Source organism: Pteronotus mesoamericanus, unplaced genomic scaffold (assembly GCF_021234165.1).
Source record: "Pteronotus mesoamericanus isolate MK-2021 breed Mesoamerican mustached bat unplaced genomic scaffold, CSHL_Meso_final contig_1018, whole genome shotgun sequence".
Taxonomy (NCBI): domain Eukaryota; kingdom Metazoa; phylum Chordata; class Mammalia; order Chiroptera; family Mormoopidae; genus Pteronotus; species Pteronotus mesoamericanus.
Genome location: NW_026555002.1, coordinates 3,611,616 through 3,624,085, shown reverse-complemented (window position 1 = coordinate 3,624,085; position 12,470 = coordinate 3,611,616). Strand labels below are relative to the sequence as shown.

The following is a 12,470-nucleotide window of genomic DNA, read 5'->3' as shown; positions in this document are numbered from 1 at the left end:
GAGAGAAAGAGGGAGAGAAACAGATGTGAGAGAGAAACATTGATCGGTTGCCTCTTGCATGCCCCCGACTGGGCACCTGGCCCATGACCCTGGCGTGTGGTCTGACTGGGAATTGAACCGGCGACCTTTTGGTTCTCAGTCTGGCGCCGAATCCACTGAGCCACACCGGTCAGGGATGCATGTTATCCTTTGACTGTATCTCCAGATTTGATTTTCTTGGGTTTTATGTCAATTTTTGCCTTTATTCACAATGAAGTCTACATTTTACTTTTTTTGGCTGGTGCTGGGGGGGGAGAGTACTTATTCTGTTGGGTTAAACAAAACCAGGACATTCAACCCTGTTTACAGTGTGTTAGTTTTTAAGTTAACAGATGGCAAAACCGACGTTTTTGGGATGTGCAGCTCTCTAATTATAACACACGCGTAGACCCCGCCCCCGCCTGACCCCGACGCCACACCGAACGCACAACAGCGACACTGCTCCCCCAGCTCCGTGCGCTGTTGCCTCTTGTCGTCACACCGCAGCCCCGGCAGCCACACGTCTGTGCTCGCTCACTGCAGTTCTGTCTTGCGCAGAATGTCACCTACATGGGATCCTGCAGGACGCAGCCTTCGGGATTCCTTTCACTCAGCAAAACGCCTTGGAGATTCACCTAAGCTGTGTTCGTCCATAGAGCCCTTCTTTTTATTACCGAGCGGTGTACCCTGGATGCACGCGCCGGGCTTTGTTCAGAGGACGCCTGGGCTGCTTCCAGTTTGGGGTGGCTGCGTACCTGCGATAAAGAACTGTGTGCCGCTTTCTGTGTGGACCTCGGGTTTTCTTTCTCGGGAGCAGTGGTTCTCCGCCAGGAACCACTTCTGCTCCCCAAGGGACATTCAGCGAGGTCTACAGACGTTTTTGGTGGCCACCGCTGGGGGTAGGGATGCTAACCCTCTTACAGTGCACGGGCAAGCCCCAGCAATGAGGGGCGCCGCGGACCCCAGTGACAAGGGGGCTGCCGTGCAGACTCCGCTCCGGGTGATCAGCTAGGTGTGGGGTTGCCGGCCCCTGTGGTGAACGGGCGTTTCACTTGATAGGAAGCTGCCGACGCTTCCCTTCTCCACGTGCTCAGTGTTCCGCAGCCACGGGTGGCCAGCGGTTCTGCGGTGGGCGGCACAGCTTTCGGGAGCACAAAGTTCAGTAAAAATATTTTAAGCCGGCCTCATTGTTTTTTTTTTTTGGATTCCTCAGATCCCCGCTGTATCCCCACTCCTACAAAAATAGTACGGTGTGCACGGCCATTTCTGCCTGTGTGTCGGACGGATCCTGCTCTGTTTGGCTGCTAGCGCGTAACAGTTTATAATCATTACCTCTTGGGAATGGCCTTTCTAGTCAAGAAACAATATCCAGGGTCCTGGCCAGGTCACCCAGCTGGTTGGAGTGTCGTCCCGATGTGCCAAGATTGTGGGTTCGATCCCCAGTCAGGGCACATGTACGACTCCATCAATGATTGCATAAATAAGTGGAATATCAAATTGATGTCTATCTCCCTCTCAAATCAATACATTTTTAAAAACTGAAAGACACGATATCCATAAGGATAAGTTTAAATAAATCAAAAAACGGATAGATTTCCTATAAAAATGGAGAAATATTTTTGTGTGACAAAGGATACCACGAACAGAGCGAGGAAGCAAGTATCTGCTCGATCAGCCCATCAGCCCGTCGCCAGCTCTTTGGGGTGTTAACTCGCTCATTTGTCACAACCCAGGCATGGGGGTTATGATTGTCCCCATTTTACAGATCAGCAACCAGAGGCACAGAGAGGTTAAGTAACTCGCTCACAGTCACAGAGCAAAGAAGCAGCAGAACTGAGATTCGCAGCCAGGCGGCCAGCCGCCCTTGCCCTTGTGTCTCGCCGCTGCGCTGCATCACCTCCTGCTACCATACTGCGGGAGAAAACATGTGAGACATATAAAAAATTTAGTATCCAGAATGTATAAAAAGCTGCCATCAATCAAGAAGACACATATAAACAACCCAAGAGAAAAAAGAGCGAAGGCTAGACCAGCAATTCACGGAGAGAGATGGGAGTGACCAATCAACACAGGAAAAAGTGCTCAATTTCCAACTCATGAGAGTAGGCACATTAAAACAAGACAGGATTTTTTCAAGCAACCGATTCGAGCCAAAATGGAAACGTCTGCTCCCAGGGCCACAGGCTGTGTGAAAACGACCCGCCGTCACTGCGTAGGCCTGTCAAACGCACCAATTTTAAGTGGCAGCTCGGCAAGACCCACCGCCACGGACAGCGCACTTCACCTTGGACCAGTGACTCCAAGGCCAGGCCCCTAGCCCCTGTCCTGTGGCAAAGGGCCCGCAGGAGCCTAGTGATGCGCACACAGACGGTCCAGCTGAGCCCCACGGCCAATGTTCAGGTCCAGCTGCACCGTCCTCCTGCACGCTGCGGGGGGGCGGTACTGAGCGCGGGGGCAGCGGGCCCCTCTCCGGGCCACCGGCGCACCTCCCTCCCCGCCTGAGTCCCCTGTGCTCATCCTTAAACTTGTTTGAGTCAGTGGTACTTGCTGTGCACTTAGGTCCTTTAATGATAACAACTAAAGAATTCTCGGTGCAAAGGGAGTTGTTTTCATGAAAACTGAGTAAAAGCTGTAAGAGTCCAGGAGAGGCAGGTTGCTAAAAACCAAAATCAACATCAAACTGCTGCTGAGTCACACAAGTGTAACACACAGAGGCATCATAAAGATCTATAAGGATTTTGTACTTAAGGATCTTCCGGCCCTGCCCAGTGTGGCTCAGTGACTTGAGCACCAGCCTGCAAACCGAAAAGTCACTGATTTGATTCCCAGTCAGGGCACATGCTTGGGTTGTGGGCCAGGTCCCCAGTAGGGGGTGCGCAAGAGGCAACCACACATGGATGTTTCTCTCCCTCTCTTTCTCCCTCCCTTCCTTTCTCTCTGAAAATATACAAATAGAATCTTAAAAAACACATACACACACACAAAACATAAAGAATCTTCGGAAGGGTCTAAGCTCCAGAATCAGACGGTGCCCTCTGTGTCAGGAGAGAAGACGCAGATACGGCTGGCCCTCCAAAGAGAACCCAGGAGCCAAGAAAGGGCCCATACGTCTGCATTGCTTGCAGGTTTAAAAAAAAAAAACAAAAACAAAAATGTAATAATGAATTGCTCATTTAATTTCAAAACATTTAAAAATGAAGTGGTACCTTTAACATTACAAAATGAGTCATTTAGTTGTCTAACCGATTGGAGAATGTCTGCCCTTCCATGAAGGATTTAAGCAGCTCGCCTTTGTCCCCCTCCGTGGCGTGTTCGCCGCGAACCCCGCCAGCTGTTGGCTTCCCTGCTTCCCCAGGTTCGCTCTCCTTTGCTGCGAGGGCCCTGCTTTCTCCATCTTTTAGCTTTGTTTATATCGTCGAAGGTTTATATCCTGTCTTAAGCTCTACTAGCATTTACTGCTAAGCTTTCCAAAGTATTTAAAACCTTCATTTCTCTAATTATCTAGGTAAAAAAATAAGTACCATATTTTGCTGTTTATAATGCACACCTACAGTTTTGGCCCAAACTTTCAGGAAAAAAAAAAATCTTTTGTTGTAATTTTTTAATGCAATTCTTAATTTATTTATATTTAGAAACAAAACTGATTATGATATTCCAGGATAGTGTTTTGCATACAGATATTGTCTTTGCTTTCTAGAGTGACACTTTTAACATATAAGCGTAAATAAAAGAATTAAAAATATTTATATACACACAGAATTAGTACCACCCATGTATAATGCTCATCCTTATTTTTCCTTCAAAAATTGGGACAAAAACATGTGCATTCTGCACGGCAAAATACGTTATTCCCCCCAACTGGCTTCTTTTCCTTGTTCTGAGGACTAAAAGGAAAAAAAAAAAAAACAAACCCAAAACAACCCCAGCCCCATGGTGGTAATATTGCATGGAAGAAGCTAAAAGCAAAATAGTGTTGTCGAATTCTTCTTCCATGAACGTCAGAGGCCCTGGCCGGTGGCTCAGGTGGCCGGAGTGCCACCCCGCGCACAAGGGTGGCAGGTTCGACCCCCGGGCAGGGCTGCGGGAAGCAACCCACCAATGTTTCTCTCTCACACCCATGTTTCCCTCTCTCCTTCCCTTCCTCTCTTTCTAAAATCAATAAAAACATAGTCTGAGGGAAGGAAGGAAGGGAGGGAGAGAAAAGAAAGTCAGAGTCAGGGATGGCGGCCCTGAGTGTGGCTGCAGGGACCCCTGGCCTCTCCGGAGGGAGGGGCGGCCACCGCAGGGGTTCCCCCCCCCCCCCCCGCCCCCGCGACCCGGCGCCTTCCATGGGGCCGCTTTCAAAGCCGCGGGCAGAGCCTGGCGGGTTCCTCTCTGTCCAGCTCTGCCCGCCTCTGCGGAGACGGGGAGCAGATCACTAGGCATCATTTACATCAGAAGTTTTGTATAAAACTCTCAATGCGGCCATTTATAAATCACTGCTCACAGCCCCCAAGATGTCAAAGTCGAAACCGATTTCTCCTGATTCTGATGGGCAGGATGCCGGTGAGCCGTGGGCGGCTCATCTCATTGGTTTTATCAAGCTTTCCCGGGGAGCAAATGCGGGGAGCACCCCGGGGTTAGTTAGACGACCCTGGTCGGGAAGCAGCCTCAGCTCTGGTCTCTAACTGCACCCGGTTGGTAGAGCGCCTTTTCAATAAACAAGAAGAGCAAATGTGTCTATGGAATCTGGCGCAGGGGTCAGTAATGGGGTTAAAGAAGGCCGACGATCGGTGTCCTGGCTCCGAGTAGCAACTGGTGCAAGGAGCAGGTGAGTGGGGCGGGAGCGGGGGGAGAGGACAGAGACGGTGGGATGTGGACTGAGTGAGCTGGAAAAGCCCTATCTCGTCATTTCCCCCTCTGCACCCACTTTTTAAATTTCACAGCGAGCACAGACCTGCACGTTCCCCATTTCTCTCGCCCCGTCTCCCTCCTTACTGTTGGTCATACTCTCATCTCCTATTCCCCAGATTTTCCCTCTGTGCCCAAATACTCTTTGGGCAACTAGCATGAATGCTGACATTTCTTAGCTACTCGTTACTGTTCCTGCCCATTTGTGATGGATTATCTCTGCCTAGTAGCCACGAACCAGCGGGCACCTCAGCGACGCCGGAGCCTTAACCGACGGACGGGCGAAGCCTGCCTGGACCACCCAGCGAGAGGGAAGACACGCAAGACCCAAGTCTCTGCACCAGGTCAAGGCGGGTGGGCATGCCCGGAGCCTCCAACTCACCCGAGGTTCAAGCAACGGCGCAATCAAGTTGTGGGACAAGAGGAGTGAGAAGCAAGCACTGACAGCAGGGGCTTCACAGCCACCGTTGCTCCGCACCACCTCGCGCGTCGGCGGTCACAGGCGCCAGGAGACACCCAACGAAAGCAGCGGGTTCTGGGGTGCAGACTTGCTGTCTAATGAAACCACTGTGCTGAGGACACTCAATGCTGGCGTTGAGCTGCCTTAGATGGTAATGAGATGTTTTGTGTAGCCTGTGAAATCAGTGAATTTTCCTGCCCACTCTGGATGGATGGACCTCTCAGTGATTCTCAGGGCGAACCTGCTGGGCTGCCTCCTGCCGCGGGGGTCACCCACCCCCGCGCCCACCCAGGTGCCGTTACCTCCTGCAGTTTGATCTCCTCCGGCTGGAGGATGTCCAGCACCCCGCTGCTCTGGATCTCCGGGAGATCCTGCCAGAGGTTGAACCTGGAGTGCGGGTTGCTGAGCAGGCAGATCTGCGGCAGAGCCTTCCTCTCGGGGGGGCTGTCGGGCTCCTCCTGCTCCTCCTCCTCCTCCTCCTCCTCCTCCGGGGTCTCCTCGCTGGCGTGGGGACCATGGTCATCGGCTTGTATTTCTGCGTCCTGTTGTCTTCTGGTTTCAATCTCCTGGAGAGTTGATTTATCTCGGTATTCCTGATACAGGAGCCCTGAAATTAAATAGAGTGGGAATGAAGAACAGGAAAGCATTTCTTATGAAGATCTTTTGGGATCACCAGGTCAGGGCTCTGCCTGCTCCCCAGGGCAAGCGCTCCAGGGAGACACGCAGGCCGCCCGACCTGCCAAGGGCTCTGCCCGGGGTCCACCGTCACGTCACGTCGCCGCTTCCTGGGGCGGCTCAGCCCGCCCAAGTTTTCTTCAGCGAAGAATCAAGAAATCCCTGGACTGATTTAAAATCCAATCACACAAATAAATATACACTCTCCCCGTACATACTTGGCAAACAGCAAGAACCTACAGCTTGATGTGTTAATAAGCAACGTGTGCAGAGTGGACGAGAACGTCCCCGTTAGCTTCGGCCTCCCAGCAGTGGGCTGGCATAGCCTAAGCGCTTCCGTATCAGAACGCCAGGATGTTCATTTGTGAGCGGGGAGTAGTTGTCAATTTTCCTTTTGAAAGAAAAACCAATATTTCACCAGCCTTAGGATTCAAAGGGGAAACATTCCCTTTTTGCTTTTACAGTTTCAGACTCACTTCCCAGACCAACTGTACTTGAAATAAATTCGTTTTCAGTCTCCAAGGAGATTTAACGGGCCAACGGATCATCACAGAGGTGGCGCTTCCTCCCCGGGACATCTTTTCACCCAGGAGCAGCGGGAAGCCTCTGTGGTAACGGGGGTCCCAGCCCGGGGAGAGGGGGAGGGGCTGGGGAGGGGCAGTGGGAATGTGAACCTGGGAGGGGGGGCACGGGCCCCAAGGGCCTTCTCTGCCGGCTGTGCCTTGGAGGCGGGTCTCTCCCCAACAGGCCTCAGGCAGGCAGCCCTGGTCTCCTCGTAGGAGGAAGAGGCTGTGGCGGTTCTCCTGGACCGCGGGGGCTGGCGGCGGCAGGCCAGCGCTGCAGGGGGCGTGGAGGGATGCAGCCGACGGGTGCTGGGGATCGGCTGATGCCTCTGGGTTGCGGCCGATACCCAGGTGACCAGCTTGGCAACAAGGTCGGTTGGCTGCATCCAAGGAGATGAGGACCCCAGGAGGAGGGTCTGACTGGAGAAAGGTGGTGGAGGGGCCCGGTGGGCAGCTGAGGGCCACGTGGGCGGAGAGGCCCGGTGGGTGGTGGGCGGTGGACGTACCAGCCTGGAGAGAGGCGGGGATACTGGATATGTCTGTGAAACAAAGCTGATTCTCCCAGGACGGTTCTGAGAGAGATAAAAGTGCCACTTGGATAGCTCTTTCTCTTAAAATGCGGGACAAACCTTGGCTATTGTTCCCTCTTATCTAATTGTTAAATATATATATATATATATATAAACAGTGGGGAAAAAAGGCAAGAAAGAAAAACTAACTTTGAAATCCTGCATGTGGTTGCATAGGCTGTATTTATAAACAGGAACCTAATAAATCCACCCTTTGGATTAAACCAGTTGGCTTCCCATGCTCCAAGACACTGAATTACAAAGCCTTCATGTAAAGTATAGAACTTACTTTAAAAAGTAAGATCGTGTGATTTTACAAGGTTACAATCCAGCAGAATACAACATGGACTTAATTTGACAAAGAAATGAAAACGAGAACCAAGTCTACACGAAATACAATGCAGGCTGAAGATCTATAAAGACAGAGGTTTAAAGCCGCTGCATGAGCTGGGCCAGTCGTGAGCATGAAACCTCTGTTGCTACTGGCATAAAACCAATTATTCTGTGACTCTGATCCTGGGTTTATGGAGATTTAAAGAAACCAGGTTTTCAAGGTGGACTTGGAGTTGCTTTTCAATACTTAGCACACAGTAGGTACATGCATATTTGTTGAACTGAACACCTTTTAAAAATGCTGCTTCCAAGCTTCACAGAAGTATCTAATCTGGCGTCTTTGTGAAGGTTCAAGGAACGTCTCATATACGCAACACTAGGCAAATCATGAGTAAACGCTATCTGCAATACCATATACTGAAAAAAAGACAAAAATATCAGCAGTGTGGGTAGCTGGATTGAAAATTACATTCCTGAAACCACACTGTGGCCAGACACTCCTCACTGCCCCTCCTCTATCCCCTTACACCCGTCCTTCCCAGCTGACAGGGGAGGCATTTGTTTGGGCACCGACTCATTCTGTGCTTAGGGATGCGAGTGAATGTCAACTGATCAAAACTTTCTGTGATAGTTCCCTCCTCCTTGTCAGTGGTGGGTTTAGACTTAAGCATGTAACACAACGGGGTTGAGGAAAGTAAAGGGATAGCTTCTTAAAAAGATGTTTTTCCCTAACAGACATGTGAAGACAGATTGCCCTTTTTTGCTTTTATACATGGTTGCTTGAGTATGTGATGTCTGGAGCTGTGGCAGCCATATTGTGACATGAAGCCCAAATGCTGAGAATAGTGAAGGAAAGGGAGCTGGGTGATTGCTTAGCTGAATTAACCAACTGCAGAACATCCTACCCCTGAACTCACTGACTGAGAGAATACTTCCATTGTTTTGTTTTGTCTTTAAAAGATTTTATTTATATATTCTTAGAGAGAAGAGAAGGGAGGAAGAGAGGGAGAAAAACATCAATGTGTGAGAGAAACATCAACAGATTGCCTCTCACACGCACCCCAACTGGGGACCAGCGTGCAACCCAGGCACGTGCCCTGCCTGGGAATTGAACCATTGACCTTTTGCGGGATGACACCCAACCAACTGAGCCACCCCAGTCAAGGCTCCTTCCATTGTTTAAGGACACTTTTTGTTTGCTAATCTGTTACCTTCAACCAAAGACTCCCAATACAATTTTAGAATTTTCTTAAAATGTCATATTTTTTGAAGTATTTAAAATACAAATTTAAACACCAATTTTCCGAGAGTTCCTGTGATCACACAGTTATGTGACACAGTGTGTACTCATTTTTCATAACCTGTGTATTTTTTATTAGTTTTAAAATTCATGTTACCCGAGGAACTAGGTTATCTGATTACATTACTGTACTTGATACACTATTAAAATATCATGTTTTCCTATTTTACATTTTGCACGTTCAGCAAGCACAACTTTGAATGAAAATTCGCTTGACCTACAAAATGCTGCACCCGGTATTACGTCCATGCGGAGTTAGACAACTTGGCTCTTGTCTCTCCAAACGGAAGTGAATAATATACCAGGCTGAGGGCACCGCCCTGTGAACGGGAGTCAGAGCCTCTGGGGTCATTCAAAATCTCACTTTCTAAGCAGAATCATTTTGTTCTTTGAAACTTTCACATAGAAATTTCTAAAGGACAGGGATCTAATTTATTTATTTATCTATCTATTTACTGTGGGCTGCACCTTCTATGTGCTAAGCATTTGCTGGGTGTCAGAGACAACAACAAAAATGCACGTTCGCATGTGCGCACACCCACGCACCCACGCGCATACACACTTGCAAGGTCCCGGGGCCCACCGCGTACGATGGGCCTGGCAAACCACACCATGCGTAATCCTGGCACAATTCTGCTCTGGCCTCTGTGGGAGCCACTGCAAAATACAATGCAGCAGTTATTCCACTTTCCTCCCCCGTCAGCTATGCTGTGTCTTTAGGAACCTGTCGTCCTTCCCTGATACCTGGCAAGGAATTCACTTCACTCACAGAGCTAAAAGCAGGCAGGGCTGTGCAGGGATCTGCTCAGCACCGGCCCCCGGTCTGTGATGAAGGATGTGAGAAGGAGGCAGCCACGGCTTGGGGCTGTCATTCAGCGCATCTGTTGAGCACCTACTACGGATCCAGCCCGGGAATCAGAAAGAGACAGTCACCCTCATACCAGCAGATACAGGCAGGGGCCTGAGTGTCAGTCCCTGCTCTCGAGAACACACAAGGAAGCTGAGGGCCAGGACGGGTCAGCACCAGAGCTCAGGGCTCTGGGCCCCCAGTTTCGGGCTTGTACTGGCTCAACAGGTCCGGCTGCCTCCGGGACAGAGGAGTCTTCCCATGCCCAGAAGGCTCCTGGGAGTCAGTGTCTGTCTGTCTGCCTGCCTGTCTCTCTCTTAGAGTCAGGGGAGGAATCACGGGGCTCCCCAGCCCCACCCCGACTTCCTTTTTAGAGCTTAGCCAAAGAGGCTCCCTTTCAAGAGGGTGGAAGTCTGCGCTTCCAGTGTTTGCCCAAGTAGAGGTGCCCCCCACCCCCGTACTGGGGAGGACAACGTGGCAGGGAGGTGGGAGAAAGGCCTTCCCGGGAGGCTGTTCTCGGATCAGCCCCTCTCCCTTCCCTCAGCAAACAAAGGCAAGAGCTGCCACCACCACCACCACCACCACCGGGCCAGCGCAGGGGGCCTGCTGGAAACAAAACTCCCGGAGTCAGCAGCTTCTCAGTGTGCACCGTGCGCTCCGCCCCCTCAGCTTGGCAAGGGCTCGGCTCCTCTCGGGGCTCACTTCGGAAAAACCCCCGCCAGGGCAGAGTGGGCCGCCCCCAAAGTCTCCCAAACGCAGGGGCTTGTGGGCAATGGATGCTCCATTCCCACTCCAGACGCTGTGTGTCTGTCTGAGCGTGTGACATGGAGGGCGATCGTGATGTTTCGGGAAGAAATTTTCCAAGCCCAGACTTTCAATGCAACAAATAGACCGTCTGCTGACGACACTGAAGAACAAAAAGATTCTCTAAGCAGCCGGTACCGTTTTCCGAATAACGGAACCCACACAGTGAGCCTGAGGTTGAGGTCATTAGCGATTTTTGACTTTTAAACCCAAGCGCCTGCGTGCGTGGATGCCTCCGCAATCCACTCTCTGCACTCACAGGGCTTCAGCTGCAGCTGAGCGGCGCACCCGGCTGCACCCCACACCTCCCACCTCCCGGCCTGCTGCTGCTGCTGCTGCTCCACAGGCAGCTGGAGCCCCACTTCCCTTCCCCGCCCACCCAGGGGCCCGGGAGGGGTCCAGCTTTCTCTCTACTTTACTTGGCCCCCCCCCCACCTCCCTGCCATTCAAAGGACGCCACTGTCTCCTGTTCCTGAATCACACCTCTGAGTCTGGCTCTGAAGCCCCCTTTTTCAGGTTCCCTCTCTCTCCAGGTCTTCCCCGGGCCCCTTCCTGGGGCTCCCTCCTGCGTGGCCTACCTAGCAGCACCTCACCCCTGGACCTCCTGGCAGACGGGACAAGGGGCGGGGAGGTTGACCCCTCCAGGGAGGGCAGGGCAGGGCAGGGCAGGGCAGAAGTGCATTTGCTAAAGCCCACTCGTGCCGCGCTGTTTTGATGCAGCACTTTTGGAATCGTTTAGAACCAAATATGTCCCAAAACATCCCTTAGCCACGTCACACACTTCTGCTCCCAGAAATGCAAGGGCATCTCACAAGCAGGGGGGCACTCGGAGTCCCCCAGGAGCCCACATGGGCCGCCGGAGCACCCACCTATTTGTTCGATGAGGTTCCTCCAGGAGTCGGTGGGAATGGGGCGGATCATCTGCAGGGCCTCGGTGAGCGTGGTGGGGCTGTCTGCCAGCGCCGGGCACTCCTCGGGCGTGGCCCCATTTCCCGGGGTGGAGGACGACTCGCTGCCAGAGAGAAGCAGGGACAGGGCCGGTTATTTTTAAGCAACGACACACACCTTGGCCAGCTGGAGAGAGGCGTGCGCACACGCGGCCCTGGCCAGCTGGACCCGCCCGGGACCGCCCGGCGGAGCGGCCGCAGAGGCCGCCGCCCCTCCCGGCCAGGCGGGCCCCACAGGCCCTTTCTGTCCCCGCACCAGGGCGCGACCGAGTGATTCATTCCCACAGCAGCCCGCCCAAACCTTCATGTTTTGGGAGCTCGCGGGCAGGCATCGGAAACTTGGCGCGCCCTTCCCGCTCCGCGGCGCCGCCCGGCCGCCTCGACGGGTCCCGCGGCCAGGAGCCCAGCCTGCGCGGCGTACCCCGTGCCGCCCGCCGTCACCTTGCCCCAGCACCTCTCGGGCTCGGGTCCTCCCGTCCCAGGGCCCTAAGGCGCGGAGACGGGGTTGCCGGGAGGGGCGCGCGCGCGCCCAAGGCGCTGTAGAGAGGGCGAGGGAGGCGCCCCGGCGCGGAGACCGGAGCGTTGGCGGCCCGGGCTGGAACTCAGACCCGATCCCAGGAGGGTGCCGGGACGACTGGGGTCGGGTGGAGTGAGGGGCGGCGGACCCGCCGGACGTAGGCCTCGGGGGTCGGCGCCTGTGGCGGGGGACGCGAGCTGGAGCCAAAGGCGCGCTGGGGCGGCGCGCGGGGTCCAGACGCCCGCTCGTCCTCACCTGCCGGGCAGGTGTCCCGCCACCGAGTCGCGCGCGTCGCTCTCCGAGGTGGAGCTGTCGTGGTCCACAGCGCAAGCGGCGCTGAAGGCTGCGGCCAGCAGCTCCATGGGGGCCGGCAGCCGGGCGGGCGTTGGGGACGAGTCGAGGGACGCTATCGGTGTCCGGAGCTGGGCGCCGGGCGACTAGCGGACTCCGGATCGGGGTCGCAGCGCGCGCGGCTCCAGCCGGAGCTGCCGCCGCCGCCACTGCTGCCGAGCGCCAGCGCAGGCGGGCGGGCGGGCGCGCGCCCGGA

General features: G+C 53.7%; 2 protein-coding genes across 4 annotated transcripts in view; one reads left to right on the top strand and one right to left on the bottom strand.

Annotated features, from left to right (window-relative positions):
* The window catches only part of SNORC (secondary ossification center associated regulator of chondrocyte maturation), a 252,871-nt gene that overhangs the window by 29,051 nt on the left and 211,350 nt on the right, over nucleotides 1–12,470 (top strand). The window contains exon 4 of one of the 2 annotated variants that reach the window (XM_054571427.1): nucleotides 3,910–3,924. The exons of the other annotated variant lie outside the window; for it this stretch is intronic. The gene's annotated coding sequence lies outside the window, so the exon portion shown is untranslated. Of the gene's footprint in view, nucleotides 1–3,909; nucleotides 3,925–12,470 lie in introns of those variants that run through there. 2 annotated transcript variants of the gene reach the window in all.
* The window catches only part of NGEF (neuronal guanine nucleotide exchange factor), an 81,811-nt gene that overhangs the window by 21,950 nt on the left and 47,391 nt on the right, over nucleotides 1–12,470 (bottom strand). Inside the window, exons 1-3 of one of the 2 annotated variants that reach the window (XM_054571367.1) lie at nucleotides 12,179–12,437; nucleotides 11,329–11,471; nucleotides 5,671–5,975 (exon numbers count right to left, since the gene is read on the bottom strand). In XM_054571367.1, coding sequence (XP_054427342.1) covers nucleotides 5,671–5,975; nucleotides 11,329–11,471; nucleotides 12,179–12,285 — 555 coding nt within the window. In that variant the 5' untranslated portion in view covers nucleotides 12,286–12,437. Of the gene's footprint in view, nucleotides 1–5,670; nucleotides 5,976–11,328; nucleotides 11,472–12,178; nucleotides 12,438–12,470 lie in introns of those variants that run through there. The other variant, XM_054571358.1, reaches the window with a different exon arrangement.